General features: G+C 43.3%; 1 protein-coding gene across 1 annotated transcript in view; it reads left to right on the top strand.

The window, feature by feature from the left end:
* LOC143375545 (uncharacterized) overlaps positions 1-26,179 on the top strand; it is a 146,752-nt gene that overhangs the window by 64,584 nt on the left and 55,989 nt on the right. The window contains exon 4 of the mRNA XM_076824771.1: positions 17,456-17,534. Within this exon, the coding sequence (XP_076680886.1) occupies positions 17,456-17,534 (79 nt within the window). The remainder of the gene's footprint in view (positions 1-17,455; positions 17,535-26,179) is intronic.

Below are 26,179 nucleotides of genomic sequence, written 5' to 3'. Positions count from 1 at the left end.
TACCCTTCGTTTTGCTAACACGCACCGCTTCACTTTATCCCTTTTCCCAATATAATCGTTCCGCACAGGCTATTGAACTTTCTGTCTCGTCCCACGATACGGCGGACTGAGAAATTAAGGCATTGCCTTAGCGAATGACGAATAATTTGCGTGGCTAAATGGTGGATGGATTTCCCCGAGTGGCATTTAGTTCGGCTGTACATTCACCGTATCTTAAAGAACGTGAAATACGTATTTAGCGACGCCTTTCACGTGTCTTTCTCAGAATTAGAAGTGTGGCTAAAGAAAGGAGACACAATTGGGTTACTGGAGACCTGAGTGACGTAACAGAGGTAAATGGATTGAGACGCTTCGAATGAAAATGCTCTGTGAATTATTAAATGTTTATTTCGAGCAGTTTAAGGCAGGGGACAAGTTTGACTAATTGTGTCCTTTCGTTCGAATAATAGATTGTAGGCAATTATGATAGAACGTGGATCGTATTGATTGATTAGCACGAGAGAGAAGTGATACGAATCGTGCGGCACATTTCTGACGAACGAACGTCGACGTTCTTAAAAAAAATTAATTTCATCAGGAACATCGATCCAGTGCCTTGAAAACACTTGGCCTCGCTAGTTCGCAAACCCCGGCTATTTATGAGGGTGTTTCAATTTTCCAAAGGTGCTATTATTATATAACTGTGCTCGCCCCCTTGGTTCTATTCATCTGAGTGATCTGTGTGCCGAATTTTAGACAAATTTAATAATATTTAGGGGCTGCACAGTTTCATCCCTAGGGTAGGCCTGGGGCGATATTAGGTACTACATATTATTTAGTGTGCAAAGTGTGCGACCTCTAAACATTACTCAATCTTCCTAAAATTTGTCGGATATTCTTTTTATATTAATAGGAATCAGGGCGCGGGCAAAGTAAAGAAAAGAATGTAATATTTTAATTTCAACCCTGTAATATGAAGCACCCTGCTATTTATGCTCGGTCACATCGGTTTTGGCTGAAGTTGACTGAGCGCGGGCTGGAGTTTAACTTAAAGACGAATCAGGAATAGTGATTGGTTGAATTTAAATACTCGCCGCGTTTATATTCAAACTAAAGCAAATGTCACCGGGATATTCAGGTCGAACGAGACAGTTCGCTGAGGCTCGTTGGGAATCTTTTCACGTACGCCCATCGCGAAAGTGTGGTATTTAGCAAGCAAATGTTTTTATTCGGTCGACGGCAGAACGAAAGGGCGGAGCTAATTATGCATCCAGTTTCGAACAGTCTTGTAACAGATTATCCAGAAAAGTGCCCGTTAATTTATAAAACTTCACGTCAAAATTTCCTGGTCCTATTAAACCCTAAAAAAACGTGCTTAATTTCGTATAACGAGTTCCAATTTTCCCTTTTCACAGTAAAAAAAAAAATACACAAATTAAAGTATTTCCACGAAGGAAATTTAATTCCCCAATAATTTTATGCGATCCCTGAAACAAACGTCACAAATCTATCTTCGATGGCATCTTTTAATCGCGATCTCTCAATCACACGCAAGGGATTAGTATTAATAGCAGGATCCCCTTCAGGAAACATTTGCGCGGGAATCCTCTTCAGTTTCCCCATAATCGGTCCACGTTTCAATCCGTCCATCCTCTCTCGGTTCGATAGTTTCGCGATGTAACGGAGGCAGCCAGGGGACTACCGAAGAATACAAGCAGGGGTCCACGCACGTGCGTAAATTCGCGGCTCACGCGTGCACCGGGTGCCCTGGAATGCGGGGGTGGCTACAAATTGCGCCCATTACTCTCGCCACGAGGCAGCGAGGCCCCCTTTCCGCCTCCCCTCCCGCGAGGGGCGCGAGACTATTGTGTATGAAATGATTATGGCGGTGCGGTATGAGGTCGCGAGGCCGCGCGCAGCCGTTCGTCACTTAGATTGGCCCGTTGGCAGTTACAAAAGGCGGCAGTCGAGCGCTGAAACCGCGGTTACACGCGTGCACGGGTGTCTCCGCTTGTCCATTGGCCGATAAGGGATTACTATGATCGCGCGCATTACGAAGTTCTGGGATGCTCCGCATTGCTCGATCATACGCGGGAATGGTAATTGGATTTCGACGTCTCGAAACGGCGATTGTTTGAGCCTGTAATCGGTGAAGAGTTCGAGTACGGGTTAGTTTAGGGATACGAAGCGTTAGCGGGGCCATTTTGGGTCGTGCGGCCGCGATTAAGGGTGTAAGGGGTGCGGAGATCCTTCTGACTCTGTAGCTACCACCTTTCAACTATCGTAGAGTACAATTATTCTTGGATTTGAGACGTGCCTTCGCGTTATTTTTATGGTCACTTGTTGACGACTGGTGTGCAGGAATCTTAGAACGCTACTTTGGGGGGAATAGAGACCCTTCCACTTTTATTTTCCTTCTGAGGTTCTTTCTTTTATGCAATGCCCCCATTTATGTTAACTCGCAGTAGCCTCTGCATAGTAAACTCGAAGACCCTTCCTTTTTTTTTTGAGATCTTAACTTCTCAGAATAGTAACGATTTACGGTAGACTAGCTTCCTAAATTGGCGTTGGAGCTGCAAGTATTCGATCCCACGGACAATGTCCGTGCTTGAGAGAATAAAACGCTGATTCCCGAAACGTGCCGTTTCGCTACGGAGAAGTCGAAAGTTGCAGCGGCCATTGAAGTTGCCGGTTCGGCTTAAATACTTTTCACGAAAATATGGGGTCCATTCGATCAGACATTTGAAAAAAGGTTTTCCCGCGATAACAGTGAATATCCATTCAACGTGCCCGGGCGGAGGTGGCTTTCACCGGTTTAAATACGCTATTTAAAAGCGCAGAAATCCTTTAATTCTTTGTCCACGAACTCATGCCGGTTGAAGCTCGTCCGCACCCCCCGGGTCTCGTTCGCCGCTGGCGGGAGCCGGGGGCGACATCAAAGAACCCAATCACGTGTTTTGTTCCGAAAATTTCCGTAGGTTGCGCAGGTGCTTATAACACTTCCCTCGTTAATTATACGCGAAACTAAAATACATTTCCTCGACATGGCGCAGTCAATGAGCCCGGGCGCGCAGAGGGGAACGAGCGCCCTACGCCATGGTCAAATTTACTCCCTTTCAACGTTTCCTACGGCAGGCTACGGCTGAATTAGCGAGGTAAACTTTGCCTGTAGCGCCGAAGTAGTCGTGCTTTTCCACGTTAGAGGCGGTTAAGAGGCTAAGAACCGCCCTTTAGCCGCGGCATTCAGACAACTACGAACCCTCGTGCCCCCTTGCACAACCAACCCCCACTTACTCTGCTTCTTTCCCTCCTTCTGCCCGTTTGTCCCTCCACCCTTGCACCCCTTTCCGCCCTCTTATCCATTCCTCCACTGGCTCAAGCTGATCTCCGTCTATGCGGAAATTAGCGAGCTAATTACGTATTTGTTTATCCCGTGTGCGATGCGGTGTCCCTTTTCGCATGTCAATGAAGTACTTACTTATTTATTACTTAACTTATTTCCTGCAGAGTCCCGGGGATGAAATTTGTAATTCGCGCAGTTTCAATGCGACGATCGCTTTAACAGACCACGCGAGTGATGGCCATCAAAGTAATTGCGTATAAGAAACTAAAATATATGCCCGAAAAAGTGTTACAGCTTCAAATTCGAAATAGTATTCACTTCTACGAGTAACTTGCTATCATACCGAAGCCTGTAAAAACTCGCCGTGCCCGAAAATCTTCTTCTCCTTCGTAAACGCACAAACTGTATAACCTGGGCATAACCTGTTACAAGTCTGTCAGAATACTGACGTATACTACTGTAACATTTACCACCAAGTTGACACTGAAAATCCAAGCATAGGAACCGAGAAATGTAGGGGGCGAAATTAGGCGCGGAACCGAAATTTGGGCCCTTTATTTACTGAGAAAACAAGAAAGTGAAAAATAATAGAGTTAGAAATAATATAACACGTGTGATGTAATTATCATCTAATTAAATATTGAAGCTCTCCGTTTAACTAGTAATTACACCCAAGGTGTACACTCTCTCAGATTCTATTACTCCGTTGCGGAGACTTCGAAAAGCCGCATTACGTATAGGGTGGCTCACTGAAATCGCTACAGCGCCAGAAAACCGTTGGAAATGGTTTTCCATGGCGAATGCGCAGACTAGCGTGAGACGTATCTGTGTGGTTTCTGTGCGAGGTGCGAAACGAAGTAACAGTGTGACCAGGCTTGAAGCTAGACACAAAGAAATAGTAATGCCTCCGCGGGTATGCGCCTTGGTTATTCGTAAGTCACGAGGGGATTAATTAGGGAGGAAGAGGGTTCGCGTGTATCTCTCTGTACGTAGCGTTTCCCTCCAGATTTTTCTGTCGTGAAATTAGAGGATTTGGCTTGGTGGTTTATGCTGTATAATCTGAACAGGATTTCACGCCCGGATCTTGCGCCACTGCGGGCTCAGGGCGAATGTAAGCAATTTGAGCGTGTCGCTTCTCTTGAAGGATCACAATTAAATAGAAGTTAAAGTCACATCGAACACTGACCTCGAATCTTATGAATTAGCATTGCTCCTTAAATTAAAATTCTTTCTCTCGAGAAACCATATGTTCTCTTCGACATATTAAAAGAGTTCAGCTTTGTCAACTACTTGCCACTGCACCCTCATAAAAGTACCCTTGAACACTTTCCGGCTCAATCGAGAATATCCATTGATACACAAGCCTGAAAACAATTCACGTAGATTACTCTCCCCATCGCTCCAAAATCTTAGACCATATATACACGGCCTGCTCTATATGAAGCCACGAGTCATAGTGAAGCAAAGATAACGGGCAAAAGTGACGTGACTTGTGGGCAAAAGATAATTAAAAATGGTGGATAGTACCTCATACCATATATACAAATGAGGTTATATCTTTTTCTGTGAATAATTTTTGAATAATTATTAATAAAGGTGCAAACATGTTGTATAAAGAATTGCAAAGGCAATGATTAAATTGCATTTTCGGAAATATTTATACATCGCTGTAACTTCCATCATCATTTTGCCCACATGTGACGTCACGTAGATGATTTAATCTTTGCGTCAAGGCAGTTATCTGAAGCCGTGTCTATAAGTATATATGGTCTAAGTCTAAAATCGTTACCAATATGTTCGTCATTGGAGTTTCTTTGTTTAACCAGAGTTTCGCGTTTAATAAGCAAAAAGAAGGCAGCGAGGCAAGGGAAGAGAGGGGAATGTACTTATTTAATAGCCAGCCTTTATAGAGGGTGCAGGGTAAACTCGAAGGGAGGCCAGACTCAAGGATGGCAAGCTGGTTTATCCGCGCAGACGGATTGACCAACGAATCCGGGCGAGCACAGTGCATATAAAAGGACTCTGTTCCCTCGGAATAGTTAGAAATGTAGCTGCCGTTCAATACAGTTCGCTTGAATGCGCCGCTTTCAGTGGCCCTTGCCACTCCGTTGCAACCTTCTCTTTGCCTCCAACCTTCCTTCTCCCCTTTCCCTGCCGCTCCATCCTTGTCCAGTTAATCGTGGAACGATGCTGAATCAGGGAAGGATCGACCGAGGGGGGCTAGAAATTTGGAAAGAATCAATCTACCTTCCGCGGTAAACGCGTGCTACGTTGTCGAGGATGGGGAAAGTGTTCCACCTTCTGTCTGCATAGCGTAGACTATCCGAAGCGAGCTTTACCGTGGCCGGCAAGTTTCTGATCTTCCAGGCGTAATGTCTGAAGCTTCCGAGTGTAAAAACTGTGTCCTTTGGAGGTGTGCTTGAAGCTGAGTGTTGCCCAAGTACTGTGGCTAGATGCATCATAAATATGAGGCGTTAGGGGATGGAAAATTAAGTACGCGGAGAGATACGATGATGGTGCATTCTGTTGTCCTTCGTGTTCTGGTGGGTATAGTGAAATGGAAGGGACTTAAAATGAGAAGTCCATTTAGTTTCTTATAGAAAATCCAAAACTCGAACAGAACACAGTTGTCTCTCTGTTATCTTGATAGCCAACTCATAATCTCACTTGTTCTGCATTCAGACTGTATCCAGAATTACCTGAAATTTCTTCATCGTTCCATTCAGCAAACGAAACCACGCGTATCCTCTAAACTCCTCTAAATCCACCATAAATCGTAACCCTGAAATTACATGAAATTTGTTAATTAAAGTTTACAGCTTCGGCGCCCCTGACTCGCGAATTTTTAAAGCTTCACGGGCAACGATAGTTTGTTTGAAATATATACTGTTCGAAGGCTAGCACCTTCTTGCCTGGCGGGACTCGAAATCGCGTTCGAAACGCGCAATTCTCGGCTCGTAGGTGGCAGAATTTCGCATGTTTGATTTTAATTACCGCCTGGTTAAACGCCTGCCCTGTCGCGGCTTCTCTCCCTCGTATTAGCAACTCGGAAATTCATGTCGCTCGTCAGTTTGCGCGATGATAGCCTCCGAGTCATTCTCCAACTGCGCACGAAGACCACCGCTGTTAACCGCAGCCGTGCGGACGTCAAAAACGTCGTTTCCGCCGCAGCTACGACTTCCTGGGAAGCTTTCACGCGCGGACACGATCTGTCTGGCCATTTGTCTATGGTTTTAGTCACGGCTGGACAATATGTCGCTGCCAGAATTGGCTAAACTGTTTCAGAGGAGCCGCTGCGAAAATAGGACCCGGGATTGTTTAATGGAATAGTCATTTACAAGGGGAGCTTTAAGCTGAGTTAAGCATTTGAAAGCACGCGTTTACAAAGCTGTGCTCCAAAATCTACTTCCATTCTCGGACTCTCACAATCTATTCCTACCAGAATTACTGCCCCTATAAGAAATAAGTCCATCTATGCATCATTCATCATCCAAAGAACGCAAATAGAAGGTCCGACCTGATTCCAGTAGAATCGGCCGATATTGGTCAGACACCCCGTCGGGCGGTACAAGAATAATGCAGTCACGCTTCGTTTCAATCATTTAGGCGCACAGGCGTTCCGCCCTACGTACACCTAATGCATTGACAGAAATTCTAAGCGAGCCGCGACAATCGCCCTGACACAATATCCCCGAGGAATGAAATTCCCGCAGCGGAGTGGAGCGATTATAGACAGGCGTCTCATCAAGCTAGTCCCTCGCTCGTGCAAGGCCGCAATTACAGGAGAAAAAGCCCTGCTATATTTCTATGAAACATTTCTTAACCCGCTTCCCGCGCCCGCCCTCGGGACAATAAACATATCGCGGGGCGGTGGATTCTCCGCTGGCTGGAAATAAGGGGAAGCCGCGTCCGTATCGCTGTAGGAGAAGTTCCGTGACTTCTTTCGCCCGTGAGAAAACAGCCGCGAGTTTTCACCGACAAGACACTACACGCGTCCCGCAGTAAACCCCGCCTGTTAACGTCCGGTTATCACGGAACGAGGCTTCCGTTCCGCCGCGCAAAACACGGCCACGCCAGCCATCGCCATCGCCACCCGCCGGCAGCGCGGCCAGAAAAGGCGAAACAACTTCTAACTGCTGTTATAAATAATGGGGCCGCAATTAAAGTGGCACGGATAAGCCGCCCGCTAAAGAGTGTGTAACAGGACGGATGGGAAATACTGTCGTGTCGCGGACAGATATATCGTTGTGCGTGCTTGACGAGCTTGATCGAGGAGGAAGCTCGGACCGGTTGGTACGAAACTTTGTTGAAACGCTCGGAGCAGGCCGAGTTTCTCTGCACGTGCACCCTGGCAGAACTGTTCCGCTGGATTCCGTGAATGAGCACCGTTCCGGCGTTAAGGGGAGAGGTTAATTATGAAGAGATTATGAGAATAATGCCGCGGCGAATCCGGCAGCCGTGTTGCAGAAATGTTAACGATTGATATCGGCGATCGATGGTATCGGGAGTTTGTGTTTGCGGGGGCGTAGATGGTAAAGTATAGCGCGACTGTGTTGGAGGAAGTTTTTGATCAGTGGTGAATGCGAGTAATATATTTCGTGGAAGAATTTGCGAGATGTAGCTGTGGATAAAAAAATATTCTTCGGGTGGTTTTAGTAGGAACCTTGTTAACCCTTCGTTGCATAACTTCTTTGATTTTGAAAAATACATTTTTGGACTTGTACAAGTGATGATAGTAGGGGAAAAATAATAAAAAAATTGTGCTTTTGGAATTTATTAAAAAGGACCATCTAAAAAGGAATTTTAAAAAAAGTGACTGAAACATTTCCATTTCATAATGTTGCAGAAAAGCAGCATACAATTTAAAGCACTTTTGAATTTTATATTTGAGAAATGAATATATTTTAAGCACATATGATATTAATACGCACCTTTATGTCTGTTTTTTTAATAAATTTTTAAATAATTTTTGCAAAGATAGACGCGAAGACTGATTTGTCAGTAATCACTCAGGAATGATTTTTCCATTTTTTGTAAATGTTTAGAAACTATGATATTTATCATTCAGAATAAGGCAGTTACATCACACTACATGCTAGTTACAACACCAAAGATTAAAAAGAAAAAATATGTTCAAAGGGGGTGATCAGTCTGGAAATTTGTTGAAATATTTGGCGAAGCTAAAGTTTCAAATTTTTCACTGTAGAGGTAGAAGAAAAGGAATGGATCAAGTTGTCGAAGTGTTTATTTCAGAATCTAATCAACAATCTCGTGGTTTACAAACCAGCTGAAAACTTGCTACATCGTGTCACGTTTAAAGCTCCCACTGAATAAGTAAGCTTCATAGGAGGCGCCAAAAAGTATTCCCAGCAAAGTCTCGCGGTCCTTTGACACGGTGTTCGAATTTCTACGATATTTCCGAAAAGCGGCGCCAGAGAAACCGAGTTAACGTGATTTTCCAACGACACAGCTCAATTTTCATCGGTTACAAGAAACATGTGCACGTCGTGGCACGAGTCTGATGCAAGCCAGATCAGTTTCCTCGTTAAATCTTCCGCTCGCAGCCTGCATGCTCTTCAACTTTGCTATCTCATTCGCTTCACGTCTTAACGTCGGTCGCATAATGCACACGCTTCACCGAGCTCGGAGATACCGTTTCGAGATAATTCCTAATTTTATAGAAGCATAAAAACGAGCAACATACACCGCGAAACGATCGTGGCTGCTGAAAGAACGCGAGCTGCTAATTGGTCCGAAGCTCTTTCTCTCCAGTTTACTTTCTTCCCCTCGTAACGTCGCGTTGTTAAGATACTGTGACACTCTTTTAACGAGTGCCTGCTCAGAAGTTTGCTGTTTCACGCATATCCAGGTAGATCAATAATGCATTCCATTCTCTGTTCTTTTTCTATCCTCTTCGTTGTGCGTTTCGGTATATCCAGCAGGGGATCCACGTGAAAGCTACGCTAAGCTATGCTGTGCTATGCTATGCTATGTCTGGCTGTGCTAAAAAAAAATACAAAAAAGCATAGCACAGCTTAGCTTAGCTTTTGGTGGAAACGATTCCATAAGGATGTATTGAAGTTAATTTTTTAAAACTTAGCATAACATAGCATTGCTAAGGTATTGAAGTTAATTTTTTAAAACTTAGCATAACATAGCATTGCTAAGGTATTGAAGTTAATTTTTTAAAACTTAGCATAACATAGCATTGCTAAGGTATTGAAGTTAATTTTTTAAAACTTAGCATAACATAGCATTGCTGTGGTATTGAAGTTATTTTTTTAAAACTTAGCATAGCATAGCATTGCTAAGGTATTGAAGTTAATTTTTTAAAACTTAGCATAACATAGCATTGCTAAGGTATTGAAGTTCATTTTTTAAAACTTAGCACAGCATAGCATTGCTAAGGTATTGAAGTTAATTTTTTAAAACTTAGCACAGCATAGCATTGCTAAGATATTGAAGTTAATTTTTTAAAACTTAGCACAGCATAGCATTGCTAAGGTATTGAAGTTAATTTTTTTAAAACTTAGCATAGCATAGCATTGCTAAGGTATTGAAGTTAATTTTTTAAAACTTAGCATAACATAGCATTGCTAAGGTATTGAAGTTAATTTTTTAAAACTTAGCATAGCATAGCATTGCTAAGGTATTGAAGTTAATTTTTTAAAACTTAGCATAGCATAGCATTGCTAAGGTATTGAAGTTAATTTTTTAAAACTTAGCATAACATAGCATTGCTAAGGTATTGAAGTTCATTTTTTAAAACTTAGCACAGCATAGCATTGCTAAGGTATTGAAGTTAATTTTTTAAAACTTAGCACAGCATAGCATTGCTAAGGTATTGAAGTTAATTTTTTAAAGCTTAGCATAACATAGCATTGCTAAGGTATTGAAGTTAATTTTTTAAAGCTTAGCAAAGCATAGCATTGCTAAGGCATTGAAGTTAATTTTTTAAAACTTAGCACAGCATAGCATTGCTAAGGTATTGAAGTTAATTTTTTTAAAACTTAGCATAGCATAGCATTGCTAAGGTATTGAAGTTAATTTTTTAAAACTTAGCATAACATAGCATTGCTAAGGTATTGAAGTTAATTTTTTAAAACTTAGCATAGCATAGCATTGCTAAGGTATGCTAAGTTTTAAAAAATTAACTTCAATACATCCTTATGGAACCGTTTCCACCAAAAGCTAAGCTAAGCTGTGCTGTTTTTTATATTTTTTTTTAGCACAGCTAGACATAGCATAGCATAGCATAGCGTAGCTTTCAGGTAGATCCCCAGCTTTAGTTAGATCTGATAATTATTGCAGACAAGAGACACTAACAATATGTTCGACAAAGTCGGAAACAAATCACGGCCAAATTTTCCTCATAGGGTATTTTTACCATTACACGCGAATTTTGTAAAAAGGGATTCAGACGGCTGAGTAATTTCGAGCGTGAAACAGCTATTTCCCCACCGAAATTCATACACGCGGATTATTCTTATGTGGAAAAGTTCATTCGTCACGTGCACGTAGCGCGAAACGACATTTCGTGCTGCTCCGGGCGGCTGTATTAATTGGCAACATTCCAATTACCGGATTAACTACTCGAAACAACTCGGCCATTTGCGGTGCAATTTTATCCAACCATATCGGTCGGAGGGACGTCAGTTATTTTCACCCTGAATTCTCATTCTCGTCACGTACCGGACAGCATGACGAACGTTGCGATTTGTTGCGTTACATCGTTCGTTTTATCGCGGCCCGCGAATAGCGGAAGAATCGTGGAGTGGAAGCGGGAAACGGCGGGCACAACCGCGTGAAATAATATTTTTTTCCGAAACGAGCAGGAAGCTGTTTCGCCCGGCGTTAAACGAACACGCTGCGCGCTGTTTGTTCAGCCAATTTTCAATGGGACATTAAATACATTTACTTGTCACGCCTCGGCTATATATGAATTAAACTTAACTCTTTTCTCCAAATTACAACTGTGCTTGGAAAAGAGCCGTTTCGAGTAAACAGCGTAGAACTGTATTTAAAAGCTTCCGTGCAATTACACGCCCAACTCTGCTTTGCGCCGGCATAAACAAAATGAATTTCAACGCACGAGACAGAAACAAAAAAAAATTACACAGCCACGGAATTTTGCTTGCCGATAGGGTTCCGTCACGCCTCAGCTCCGTGTAAACCATGTACCCACCCTCCAATTACATCACAGACATTCATCCCAGGTTAGAGCCAGCGCTCGACTGAAACTACCGCACCGAATCGCTTTCCAGAAGTATTAATTAGCGAAATTCTAATTAACGTATTAACGCCGCGCGACAACTTACCAACGCCGTATCGCATTATACCCGTCTCACAGATGACAAGGCGACTGGCTGCGTCTGCCACGAATCTGCCCCCCCTTCCTCCCCGCGGATTTCAGTCCAACTGTTCCTTGCCGCGGGATCGCGAGCGTTCGTGGTTTCGTTAGGAAATCTCATCGAAAGGCGCGCCGCTAACGACCCCCGGCGCTCTTGCCGCGCCTTAATTGGCCGAATTAGGGAATTAACCAGGTGGAGCTCGCGAATCGGCACCGCGACGATATCAACGCGTCGCGCGGTCAGTTGTTTGTCAGTTCTGTTGCTCCTCTGGTTCTGCAGGAACCCGCGCCGCTGTGTAACGGGACGAACGTCAGCGACAATGCTCGTTTTATTAGAAAGTTTGGAGTCGGAGGGAGAGAGAGAGCAGCCGGCTGATCATTATGCAGCTCGCGTTGTCATATTCCATTACCGTGGCTGCCGGTTACAGATGCGGCCGCCGCGGTTAGTTCGAAGGAACAATTCACAATGCGATGTACAGTAGCCGGCATCACCCTTCGACCGAGCTTGCAGATGACATCGATACTCGACTTCCTCCGCGGTGGCGTTTGCAGCCTCCGTTTCGTCTCTCGCGCACGATTCAGCAATCGGGCAAAGTTTGCACGGTTTCGACGGATGACGCCTAACACGGCCAATCAGGCGACAGTTGATACTGGCAACGCTCTGTGGGATTCGTTGTGCGGGATTCTTCGTTTCTTCGTGTTATTACAAATTTTCAGAAACTCGATTTTTTTGCATATATCTATAGCGTAGTATTTGAAGAATATTCAGTAAACTTTGAAAGACGATGTACGTAACGGTATAGATTCTACAACGATAGAAGCAATTTTATTTTCTGAACGGCTGCAACGTTCAAGCAAAGCTTTAAACGCGTTCAGCTCGAAACATGACTTTTCCGAGATGTAAAAGAAATTATGGACCGATTTAAAAAATCTTGGTGGCATCTTCTTTGTATTTAAGTTCACTGTCGTATCAGCCTTAATCAATTTTAAAGGTGATAGTTTTTCATCACGATAGAGGAGTTGAAATGGCAAACGATGTAAGGGCCAGTAGTGAAAGTTTTCAGCAGGAACGAGAAACGCATGTCTGTTCATTTTGTCCTTACATCGTTTGTCACTCGTTTATCTTTATGGACTTTCAGCGTGCACCACCTTTACAGATTTAGAGGGAAATAAAGAAGTTACGGTCGTGAAGATTACTGAGACTTTAATCGTTTTTCACCACAGCGAAGTTGACACTTACGATTTTAGCTCTATCTTGTGATAACCCTAACAGTTCAAATAAATTATTCTAGCACATAACTTTCCCCCAAAAAATTATTTTCTATTTTTTTTTACACTTACATGGTTTACCATTTCAACTGTTCAATTAGAAAAGTAATATTCACTCGCTGAGATATACAGAGGGTGGCCAAATTATTATACTCAAAATATTTTCGTCAATTTTCGGGATAATTTTAAAATAGATTTAATACGATTGAAACAAATTCTTAAATTGGCAACTAAAGGTTCTGAAAGGTAACTTTCTTAGCTTTCCAAAACACTCATGAAAACTTTTGTCTATGATCATGAGTTCGCAAATTAGAGGTGTTCAAAGTGAAAAGTACCTTTTTTGCTTTGATCGCGAATAACTCGGTCAATAAAAATCATACAACAAAACCAAAAAAAAACGAAATTAAAGAGAAATGTTTGCTCTGTAAGAGCACTTCATTGGATTTACCAAAAAAAAAAATTATGGTCCGTGCATACGTTTGAACTAGGCAGAAATTTCTGAAACTTCGTTTCCTGCGCTTCATCTTGATAAAACATTATCATAATAGATGAAAAAGTTTGGGTCCTTGATTCAAAAACTAGAAACTTCAAGCATTAAATTGCTTTTTTAATTATTTTCTGCGACCATTTTTCCCAGAGATACAGTCATTCCATCGCTGAAACTTACAAAATCTCAAACCTTTTTGATTGAGTATAATAATTTGGCCACCCACTGTATATATTACATAGTGAGCTATTGCATAAGAATGTCTCGCTCTCCTTTCATCTTGCCATCAAATTTCCCACTCCGAATAATCATTACTATCCATTCTCCACTAGATATTTCAATGGCATTGGTCCACTACCACCCAGCCTTACTTTCGCTCCATCTCGCTTAGAGTTTGTAGACGACCGATGACGAAATATAGCATCAGGTCGAAATAAAATCCAGCAGCTTTGCATTTTTGCCACATCCAGGCTCGCGGAGCTCCTCAGGGAGGTGGTCGAAATAATTTCATTCGATGAAGCGGGGTATTCATTCGGGAAAGTCGGGGGCCGGCGGCTGAATGGCATTTTTATGCATATCGCAGATTGCACGGTCGGAAAAGTCAACTCGAAGCAGAATCCGGCATTCGGGAACCGACGTTGGGGAGGCTGGGAAATAGGATACAGCTGGATATTTAACCGGGATTATGGCAGCTCGTTTGGTAAAACATTCGCGGAAGTTAAGCGCCTTTCTCGGCGCAGACGCCGGTCTGTTTTAGGTGGCCGCCCGGGGTCGCGGAGATAATTCTTATCGGGCTGTCTGGCTGTTTTAACGCAGTTAAGCGAGCCAGTTCTGATCTCTTGAAGCTCGACACGTGCTGCTGGCCAACCCTTGGCCCGGCACGAGCGTTTCTCGCCATGGAAATCGAACAGCGATCGATCCTGACCCTTATCTCCTTTGCTCGCTTCGAAAGTCCCACGGGAAATCTTTGGGAAAATTTTCTGGTCTGGAAGTGTATGAATTCTCTGTAATAGAATACTCTGCAAGGAAATTAAAAATGTAACTGCAGTGCTAACTTTGCATTAGGATCTACTCACAGATAATTCGTTAACAGGGCAATTCGTCCATTATAGCCTCTTAATAAAGTCACATAATTCTGGCTGTATATTATTTGCACATCCTGTAGATTCAGGCAACAGCTTCTTGCTCTAAGTTTACGGGGAAATCGACTAGAGTAGTTCAGAGCATTTAACGGAATGAGAATAATCTTAGCCCCTGGATGAGTAAATTAAACTTCGATACGGTCAGTGAGCATGGTAATGAATAATTCGTTTGGGAATTAACTATTCGCAAGCCAACTGGCTATCAAAGAACTTCAGTTCTCCCTTGGCTAACAGAAGGTTGGTCCTTTAACAATAAAATAAATTATCTTCCGTAGCCGAAAACAAGGTACATATCCGCATCATTTCATTAGACATTTCTTTGTCAAAATTCAGTGGAATATGATTCAGTTGGGTGAAAGATAAAATATGCACTCTGACGTTCGTAGCTTCATTCGAATTGACTTTTTTCTTTACAGAACATTCTGTGCATCTTTCAAAAACAAACAGAAACATCCGTCATAGAGTACAATCCTGTTCATTATCACGGCGCATTGCATTAGACAGTATTGCGTACATTCGTTACGTTATTCTGTATGTAACGTGCGTCAACTTATGATATATATTAATGCATCCATTTGCATTAACGCTGCATCAACTACCGACGAGCATTCTGACTTAATACACGTTTGTGTATTGCATCTGCGATGTTCAGGCATTGTGTGCAGTCGGTAAACAACGGTACAAGCAGATACATGGCACCGGAGAGATTAGTTTACGTTCCGGGAGAAAGCAGAAATTACTCAAACATTAATATTCCGTGAAATGTTATTGAACGCTGATGCGGATTCACTCGCAGAATATTTCCGGAGGCTTTGAAAAAGGATAATCCGCTTAACGACTGCGATACTTGGCGAGTCAAAGGAGTAATCTGGATTAAATTATTTTGCCTGCAGCTTTTGCGAAGAAATCCTCTGGAAGATTTCACTTTGACAGGCATTTTTGGTAGAAATTTATGAATTTCTCGAGATCAGTTGTAACAGATGCTTTCCTTTTGGAAACATTCGATTTCATTGAAGTAAAATGGCACTTTCCTTCTCGTACGTTCGCAGAGAGAATAATAATCAGACTCAGAATTTGAGTCTATCTCTTTCTTCTTTAATAAAACTTTATTTGTGCCTTCTGCTCGCATATCAGCTTGTTCCTGAAATATTAAATGGCCAATGTTCTCCGCTATCATAACAAATTAGATCTTCTTAAATTCGCCCAAAGAATCTTACGATGACCGACAGATTATTCGAAGCGACTAAGGGGCAAACAATTCTCCTCGAAGCATATTCAAGTAACCATGATAATCGAGGTGACTTTTAGTTGATGGTAGATCGTATGCACACCCTCGAAACATTGTCTGTACGACGTGTTTGGTTAGGTTACACAAAGGATCGGCCCTATGTCGCGTTTTGTAGTTGTTACACACCCACTAGAGCCAGCCGGCTTGCTACCATGTCTAAGATTATGTTTGTACTCGCTGTCAGCAGAGAATCATCATTTTCGATGATACAGAACCAACTAGAGCGTGGGGTTGCGGTTTCCCGGTAAGGGTTGCTCGCAGGGAACACAGAGACCGCATTCGAGACAAGAAAGATGCTGTGCCATAGGTGATACAGATTCCTCTGCCTCAAATGAATCTCTGTTTTTGAATATGTATGGAAATATTCCTGTTATCACAGTGATCACGTTCGTTTTTATTTTATCCTAACGAATGTGATATTGACACACTTTAAAATAGACTTTCGCTTAATCCTAGCTTCGAGTTTCTTAGTTTTCTGTTCCGAGCAATTCTAGAGAAATTCCTCTGCCTCAAATGAATCTCTGTTTTTGAATATGTATGGAAATATTCCTGTTATCACAGTGATCACGTTCGTTTTTATTTTATCGTAACGAATGTGATATTGTCACACTTTAAAATAGACTTTCGCTTAATCCTAGCTTCGAGTTTCTTAGTTTTCTGTTCCGAGCAATTCTAGAGAAATTCCTTTTTCTTTCTCGCTAATCATAAGCATTTTTCAAATTAGCCTCGCAGCACTTTCTAAAATTTCACGAGAGTGTAAAATATTAAAGCGCAATAATGAAAGATCAACAGGGAAATATTTCCGCGCAATAGTCTGCGCGGCTCGTTCGATATCGCATCGCTATGAAACTGTGTCCTGAAATTATTAAGCCCGCGAAGCCTATTCAGAGCGGCGCAGAGTGGCCTTTTTTCATCTTGCCCGTCTGAGACAGGAAGAAAGGATATTTCGCTGACACAACGGCTCAACTGTTCTGATCACTCGCGAACGCATCCATTATCCACCTTAGCGCTATCTAGCGCGATACAGAGACGCGCCGCAAAAGGGATGAAATTAATAACTGTTTGCAGACACGTTGAGCTCCCCTGGTTACGCTCCGCTTTATTAATTTGCGCCAGCTATTAGGAACAAGACAGATTTCTACCCTATCGCGATCTTCCCGCTACACACGCGACAAATGCTTTTATTCTTGCGTGGAACGATCATATTTCACGGGTGATTTAATAGTTCGCGGGGAACACGACCCTTGTCTTGCCTTTCTGCTAAATTTCAGATTCAGCAGAGAGGAACTTGAATCTAGGAAAATCAATACGCCGTTTCAGACACTTTACTGATTGCTTCTGATATAATTTTTCGTATTCAATATTTCGTCACTATTTGCTCTCTAGGAGAATGACATTTAATGATACCGTTGTCCGAAGTTCAGGCTGAATTCTAATTAAAGTTTCAATGCCATATTTCCATCGTTTTTCTTGAGAAATTAATTGAAATTCAATATTACGTGTATTATTTCTTGAAACAGTCCTCAATTATGAATATATTATTATTCAATAAGTATTTCGTGGTATACTAATGTACCCTTACTTTGAATGTTCTCAGATGTCAACATGGTGGCCGAGCCGAAGCCTCATCAAACTGGGCGGAAGAGACAGAACGTCACCAAAACTGGCAACGACTGGTGAGTCAATTATAATTAATATAATCGAGTGGATTTCATAGATCTTTGCAGCCACTGTAAATAAATTTAATTCTTCGAAATTCTAAGTGTCTCTTCAGCGAGAATTCACAGAACGAAAAATGCAAAGACTTATGAAATAACTCCCGAAATGAATTTCCTGCAGTAAATCTAGATACTGCTTGCCAATAATTCGTGCACTGAGTTCAACGATGAATTTATTGAATCACTGTTTCTGCAATATTTCATTCGTAGTAATTGATTCCAATTAAATGTCCTACTGCCTTTAAATGCTCCTAAGATCTCCACTCACGTTTCATTGAGTCGAGTCTCTCACTGACTAAAAGGGCACGACCATTCACTTATTAATTTGACGAAATCGAGTTCATCGAACGACAGAATCGACCCTACTTCAGTTCCACTGAACCGAGGCTCTTGCATATGCCTATTATTATAAAAAAAAATCATCATCCCAACAAGAACGCAACTCAAGCAGGGAGCAAAATCTGAAACCCGTGCAGATAGCGAGCAGAGCAACCGTGCAAGAGGCTTCGGGGGAAGCGGACTCGCCCGAAAAATTGGGGTGGAGAGTGTCGATTGTGTCGGTGGCTCCGATGAAAAATGGGGTTCTCCTCGGCCTGTTCCTGAGATCTCTAATGTCGCGCGGGACTTGGCAGCTAGCCCGACCTTACGGATCACATCTTTAGACGGGAAAGTTGGGCACAAGCCGCGCATAAATCTCCTTGGTGGACGGAGGAGCCGCGGTTTTATTTGAAGGGCCCGCCGCTTTATCCTGTCGTCGTTGGGGCTGGCTGAACGAGGACCGCCTTGAGAACAGCGGCCAAACAAATGCTAAACTCGATCTAACTGGCTCTGGGGTAGGTCGAGCTCCTCGCCGGGGCGACGTGCTGAAAACGTGTTTTACGCGACGTACGTGACCATGAAATTGCTAGGGCCCCTCTTAGCCGGGCGAATCTCGCGGGACAGAGATGAAACAACGATAATCGCGTGTTAATCCTCCCCTGCATGCGATTGCTTAGCATTTCGGGGGTGATTAAGCTGACGCGGACCTGGGTCGGATGGGATGGCCTAAGGAGGAGCGTACGGATTGTTCTGTCTGTTAGGAATTAAAGAGCGAAGGCACCATAGGAATTCAACGAGACGGAGAAGGTTTTCATAAATATCGCCGGTGGATTGACTCGTAATTAGAGGACATCGCGGAGCTTCCATTTTTCCTCCCCGTGACAGTAATTCAAAGTCGATTCGCCCGAGTATGAAACTCCTTCGTATTAAATTCAAAAGGGAACCGCCCAAAGATAAATCCAACTACGGGAACTTCAATTTTCTTCAGCTTTGTTCAGCTTTCCCCTCTAGCTCTTGAGTGGTTCCATTCCCCCCCGAACTATGAGCGAATAATCTTTTTCTTTCGTGGATATTAATCCCGCGATTGTTTCGAGGGTTTCTCACTCGCGAACCTGGATAAAACGCGGCGCTCGTTGCTCGTCGGCCGTCGTTGGCTGGGAGCAGGAATTCCGCGAGATTCTGCAGGGGAAACCGAGACATCTCGTATCCGCGTCATCTGGTTTCACGATCTGCCGCTCGAAGAAAACGAGGCAACCCAACTACGGCAACTGCTGAAGTCCGGGAGCAACGTGGCCCGAAACACCGCCGATCCTTTGCAGGGACAGTGTTTCGGTGGCTGGACCAGCCGCGCGTTGTCTTGCCCGCGCCGGTAGAGAGTCGCTAATATAAACCGGCAGTGAAGCGCGTTCGTTAAAATTTAACGACCCGCCGTTTTTCGCCGAAATATTTTCGCGGGGAAAATGAATTTCCCAGCGGCTCCCGGGGCCGGTGGAAATTTTCGGCGACTCGTCGTCACCCTAGTTTCCCAGGAAATTTAAAGTAACGGCGGTTGCCGGTTTTCCACGAGCTAAGTGCCCCGTTGACGGAATTTTTGGCTGGGCTGTCCGTGGGAGATAAAATAGTCACGGTGCGCGCATTCGTTTTTTAAGGTTCTGTCGAACAGTTAAATATGATTTCACACGGGGACGTGAATAATAGCGATAGCTAGAATTGTATAAGGTTATTTTTGTCCCGGATATCGAAGCATAAAATATGGGAAACGTACGAGTCGCGAAATTTAATATTGGAACTAATGTGCTGTGTAATTAGAGAATGTGGATTATAAATAATGACGGTTGCGAACGCTGAATGCAGGGAATTTCGAGTTTTTAGATGCTACATGGACGAGATGAGATATTGAGTTGCAGGTCGTTCGTGATTGTCAATTCGAAATTGATGTCAGCAGGCAAATCGAATAATTAGGGGGTTCGTTAGAATTAATGCAAACAATTTTCTACGTACTTGAAATACATGAAATTTGTCCTGCTAAAAATCTAGATGATTTTATTGTTCCACTGTTTTTGCCGCAAAATATATTGAAGACGTATTTCCCAATTAGTGTTAGCAAAATTATTGAAACCGATTGAAATGATGTTGAATAATTTGACCTGGTTAAGTAATAACTCGCTTCCATTACCACCTCCAGCCCCCTGAAATTTTTGGCGGCACGTATGGTCAACAATGATGAATAAATTTGCCAGAGGGTGTAATGGCGGGAATAAACGAAATCTCGCTGGAGCACCTCCCCTTTTATCGATGAAAATAATTGCTTGTACACGCAGCAACAGCTGTCCACTTCATCAGACGCACGTACCCATTGTCCGTCAGACGTTCTCGCGAAATTGTCGGCTTTACAACGTCCACGTCAGTTAGCGTCGAGGCATCTTGGGACGAGGCGAAGTTGTTGTCTGGCTAGCACAGCTGCTGGCCACGAGACAGTGAAATCAGCGTCCGAACCGCTGTGCCTGTCACGGATATGCAAATATGATAGTGAAATTTTTGATGGAAAATATATGCGAAACCAATATTTGGCAGATGTACCGTTTGTGGCCATTGCACTGTTTTCGGCCACGTGCATAATTATCTTATTTTTAAATTGCTTGCGGATCATTATTATGTGGAGAATTTCACATCGTAAATATTTTGTTTAATATACCGCCAGAAATATAAGGTTACACTTATTGCTTACACGGGAAAATATTATATTTTTTAAGAAGTGGCCAAAACTGGTACAATACCTTAAAGTAGCCACAAATAGTGCATCTATCCTAAGCAGAGCTTTATGCAATGTATAGAAGTCCAGTTGAGAAATAGATCAATTAATGGACTAAATTAATGTTTATAGAAATGACATAGAAACTCAGGAAAATAGGGCTAAATATAATTTATGTGAGATTCTTTTGGAGTTAGGTTTGCTTTCGCAGTGGGTGCCATTTTTTTAATGATAATGACAGATTAGGCTTGATTGTTTCTTGAACTTATTGCCTCGAATCGACATGTTGTTTTGAGTAGAATTTCTGTTTCCCAGTGCGCAGAGGAATACTTAGCGCACGAAGGGGGATTTTTACGTCTGCAGACCAACTGAATTAAAATGATTTCGCGGAGCGGCGAAGAATTTTAAACGAAGGGCACGCTAATGCAGGAAGGGCTGTTAATGCAGGAATAAGTAATTAGGCACGTACAAAGTTAACTAGACTTTTAACAAGTTCCTTTTAATCTTTTCTTTGGAAGCGAGTTCGCCGGGAACAACTTTCCATGCCTTTCTTCGTAATTGGAATCATGTATGTAGAGGGAAGTGGTATAAATAATAAAAATGATAATAATTATATACGATCCAGTGCTCTGATAAATAGAATACATAACAATTCAGCTACGGATCTCTGTAGGTGATAAAAGCTCGCAGAAATTCAAACTGTTCTTTATTTTATTTCCAACTAGCTGTACCCGGCCACGCGTTGCTGTGGTTCAGTCTGGTTAAATGGAAAAGAAAGAAAAGATAAAGCGCGCGTTTCTAATATGATTAATTTCGCAATGTGTGACATCTATATAATATTAGGTATATAAAAACGCGTGTATTCGAATGCAACGTCGTGTAAAAATTTCAAAGCAATCGGTGAAGAACTTTCGGAGATTTAAGATTTTGAGCAAACGAACATTTACATTTTTATTTATATAGATACTTCACCCGAAATTTTCAAAGAACACTCTTAACTACCGAATCGAATCTAGACTTCCCAATTAATCCCAGCCAAATTCATCGCAAAAGCGAAGCACGTAGTCAACCACGACACCGATATCCAACGACACTTCATAGCAAAAAAGAATCTGCTTTTCCCGGCCGGGGTCGATCGAAGATAGCGAATCCTCCCATTCCCAAACATCTCCAGGACATTATCTCCTAGCCAGCGCGCAAATCCGCAAAAAGACGAGCCCCCTGAAAACCAGAACTCGAACGAGATCCCGGGGCGCCCTCGCCGCCCCTCGCCCCGATCGGAGCTGTTCCCCCGGCTCCGGTAGAAAAGAGAAGAATCGCCGCTCCCTCGTAGCAGCTCGACCGAAATTCCCCGAGTCTCGCGCGCCGGAAAAGCTGGCTGCCTGTCCTGGAAACGTCGAGACAGGTAGCTGCACGGCCGCGCACCGCGGGACACCGCAGCTTCCGCGGAGGCGAGAAGAGGCCGTGACAAGAGGAGAACGAGACAAAGCTGGAAAACATATTTCGCGCCGGCTGATGCATTATCCGTGAGACGTCTGCAACAGATAGTGTCGTGGGAAAACGTCGATAGCCCTTTTCGCGAATGAAGCCCGCTCCCCCCGGCTTTCCCTTCCGTCTTCCTCCCCGCCCGCATCCTGGCCTTTCTTCTTCTTCCTCTTCTCTTTTTTCCCGCCACTTTTCTTCCCCCCGTTTTCCCACCAGAGAAGCAGGTAGCGCGACGATTTTCGCGGTGTCCATTGGCGAGAGCACTTTCACGCCGCCCACCCAAAGCGTCGCCACTTTTTCAATGATTCCCCCTCCTCCCCCCCCCCCCCGTCCTCCCCCGCGCGCTGTAATTTTCCGTCATCCAGGCGACGGATGACGGGCATCCGGGAAAGTGACTGTAATAGTTTCCACGGGGAACAATGGCTGGGGCTTCGGGAGACTGGGGGGTAAATGCGCGTGCTGGCCGATCCGCGTTGAAAGAAATTGTTGGCGGAGTACGTTCGTGGAAGGATTCCCGCAGACGCTTTTCTTCTTCGAGGCCTCCCTTTCTCCTCTTTCTAGCCGTCGGTTTGCCCTCCTTCGTTCCTCCATTGACTCGAGAAATTACGTGGTCGGATGTAGGCTGCTCGCGGACGCCCGCGACAGTAAGATTCGCGGTGCTGGCACGGATGGAGATCAGCGGATATCGATGGGAATTCCTTGGAAGATCATCCCCCTTCTTACGCGCTGTCTAATGAAGTTTGACGTGCATTGGACGCTAGCCTCGGCTCGAAGGATTTATTGCTATCCGCGGGTCCGTCTTAATATGCATTTCATGCCGAGGGATAGACTCTTGACTTTATTATTCGAATCGCATCGGGATATATTCGCCTAGAAGAAGCGTTCGTTACAGATTCTTCGTGCTTCTTTGGGGAAGGGTTCGTGTAAATTGTAGCGATCTACAGTTTCGGGAAGGAGGTATTGAAGATGGCGAAAGAAGAACATGTAAATCGCAATAACTAAATTCCATCGTCTTCGCGCGTATTTTCCTCTCAATTAAATCATCACACGCTGTTCTTCCTCTCAATGCCCTTGGCGAACACTCGACTCGGGAATTCACCTTTGAGCCGCACTCGACTTCGCAAAATCGGATCCTTAGGTAAATGAATTTCCAACGTCACCCATAGCCACCGAAACAAGCCTTTGAACCAGCGACAAAACTGACGCGAACGAAACTACCAGCTCTCGTTAGACGAATAAATAAGTCAAAGCTTACGGCACAAAGAGAGACGAAAGCAAACGCGATACCCCGAAAGCGTCGCTTAATACCTACCGTCGCGCTGCGCGCCCAAAGTTCTCCCGTCGCGTCGTTCAGCTGTCGCGATTTAATGTAGCCGTCAATCCTTTGCCTTCCCGTCGAAGGGAATTCGCCGTTCGCGAATCCTCTGTTCCTGTCGTCGCCGACGGTCTCGTTCGTCGTCGTACCCAGTCGAATCGAGGCGAATCGCATCGATCCGCGGCTCTCTGCGCAGGGGTGGAGGGTCGATCGTAATCGGTGGACGCGCGTCCGTCTCGTTGCCCCGTCGAACGGAGAGGGATGCAAAACGGTTCGGCCCCGCGTACAGGACGGACGGTCAAACGGATTTGCATATTAAGCTATATTTTAATACGCGTGCGTGTCCCGCCGCGGCGGGTGGAACATTTAAAAAATTATACTTGCAAACAGGGGAACATAATTAACGTCACTGGCACGCACCATTATCCGGGGCGAGCGGTGTCGGCTCGCCTAGGCGACGGTACCGCGTCGTTCAAAATTTGTCGCCCGTTTCAAGTGTCCCGGGGAAGCGGCACGGCCACGGAATTCTAATTCGCGGATGATAAATCGCACGGGACAGCCTCGCGCCCCCTCCCCCCTCTTGATAGAGGCGGTGCATTTTTCTTCGGCCGAACAGCGAATTTTGATTCTACCGAGACACGCGGAGGGGTTTTAATACGGTCACGTCGCGGGAAAGTTTGTCCCGCACAGTTTGAGTAATTCGCCGGTATCAGATCGTGGGGAAATTTAGAGTCGGGGCTCGGTGCACTCCTCTCCTGATTGTTCGAGTTTCGTCGCTTTTTCTGCCAGCTTTTGAACTGCTCCTTCCGTGCAATTGGGCCTGACAAATTGCTGGTCCAGCTGGCACCTCAAAGCGTTCAGAAGTTGGACGGTGTTTTGAGGAATCAGTCAAACTCTGCGTTGATGATTGTGTCGTTGTAAGAATTTTATTTGTGGTTTGGAGAGCTTCGATTTTATGTGTATTTAATTCTGTGAGAAATTTTTTGGTTTGTTGAATTTATACGTTTTAGTGCGATCTTAAAGGCATGCATTGGATACTTGATTACTTGCAGGAGTATCATAGAATTTGTATGATATCACAAAGTTCGAAAGGTTGGTTTTATTCAAGCTCGTTGTGCACGAAATTCTTCTTCAGTTGCGTGTACGTATACGCCCAATCTGCAATTACTCGCGCATGAATAATTCAACGAGTTTGATACTATTAAATATTAATATTAAGCACTCGTGAATTGAGCATCAATTAAAATCGAAGCGTGAACTGTTTTGTTGCCTCGTGCTGCAATTACACGGGAATTTGATTAAAACGTATTTAAATAAATAATTAATACTTGGATAGAATTTAATATCGTAATCAATTTCAGGTTTATTATTTCCTCGATTACAATCAGAAGGTTAATATATTATTAATTAATTACTTACTTAATTATAGTTCGTGAATGAGCGAAGAGATTTCGTCACGAAATCAACGAAAGCGTTCGAGTTTTTAGAATAGCCTAACACTTAAAACAGAAAAGGAAGGATGTAAGACACTTGATGGAAATCATTGTTTCGGTATTAAGCACTTCCGCATTGATATTCAGAAACGAAGCTTTCCCTTCCGCGTTGCTGCGTTCAATGAGCTTTTCATGATATTCAATTATTGGCATCATTATTAGTAATATCCACAGGCATAATTATCCGCCAAAATCTCACCACCCACAGGAATTAACGCTATGTTAAATCACCCGTTTCATCGAATGAACGATCGCAGGACCAAGTTTGGCAACAGGCTTGCGTGCATGGAACATCGATTCATCGTGTTAGTAACGAATGAAGACTACTTCCGGCAGGGTTGATAGGTCCATTGCAATCGTTTTGATACGGAGGTAATACTTCGCAACAATGTTCGTGGTTCGGCAACCGCAAACCTCGATTCGAAAATTACGTTTTACACACTTGATCTAGATACGATACTTGGAACACGGGGCTTAAGTACAATCGACTGACTGTTGAAAGACTTTCAGCGGAAATATTTAAACAGAAAACTGTACAATTAGTTCAGTTACCTTTACAAATTTCTGTTACTATTTCCGTTAATTTCTGGCGATCCTTTTCTTCCTAAAATGGAGCGCCTAAATTCAGTTCTATAATAGTTTTAAAAAAAAATTAAGTGAATCGAAGACACGTATTCCCATTTGTACTCGAAATGAAACTTGTTGGAAGAAATTAATGGGAACTTTATCAATGAATTACTTAAGCAATAAGTAAGCTAACGATAAAAAAGAAAAAAGTTTGCAGTATCTGAAAAGTGTAAGGAAAATTAGAGATATCTTCTAGCATAACGTAATGTAGTATAACTGAATTAAATCTTGGAGTATTGCCAGTGGTTTGTACATTACTCTCGAGGATTTAAAGCGTATTACCTATTCGATTCTTTTAATAAACAATTCCTCTCTGAAGCGTTTGCTAATGCAACTTCCACGAGAGCACATTTTTCTAAATTAATTGAAAATTGTATACCCTTGCTGTTAGCTTTTAAGAGTTTCAAAGAATGTTTGCCAAATATTTGGCATAATTATTATTATTATTATTAATCGTCTATATTACTCAAAAAATAAGAAACCCGAGTATTTACAGCTAGCATAGACAGTGATCTTGCCGCGGAGCAGTGATTGCGCATAGTTCATTAGTGGTAGTTACAGAAGACCATTCCAAGTGGCAGCAACTTGTGTAATGGTCGATATTCCGCAGTTA

Source organism: Andrena cerasifolii, chromosome 12 (assembly GCF_050908995.1).
Source record: "Andrena cerasifolii isolate SP2316 chromosome 12, iyAndCera1_principal, whole genome shotgun sequence".
In the NCBI taxonomy this organism is placed as follows: Eukaryota; Metazoa; Arthropoda; class Insecta; order Hymenoptera; family Andrenidae; genus Andrena; species Andrena cerasifolii.
Note: the sequence above shows the minus strand (reverse complement) of the source record. Positions and strands in the feature narration are given on the sequence as shown.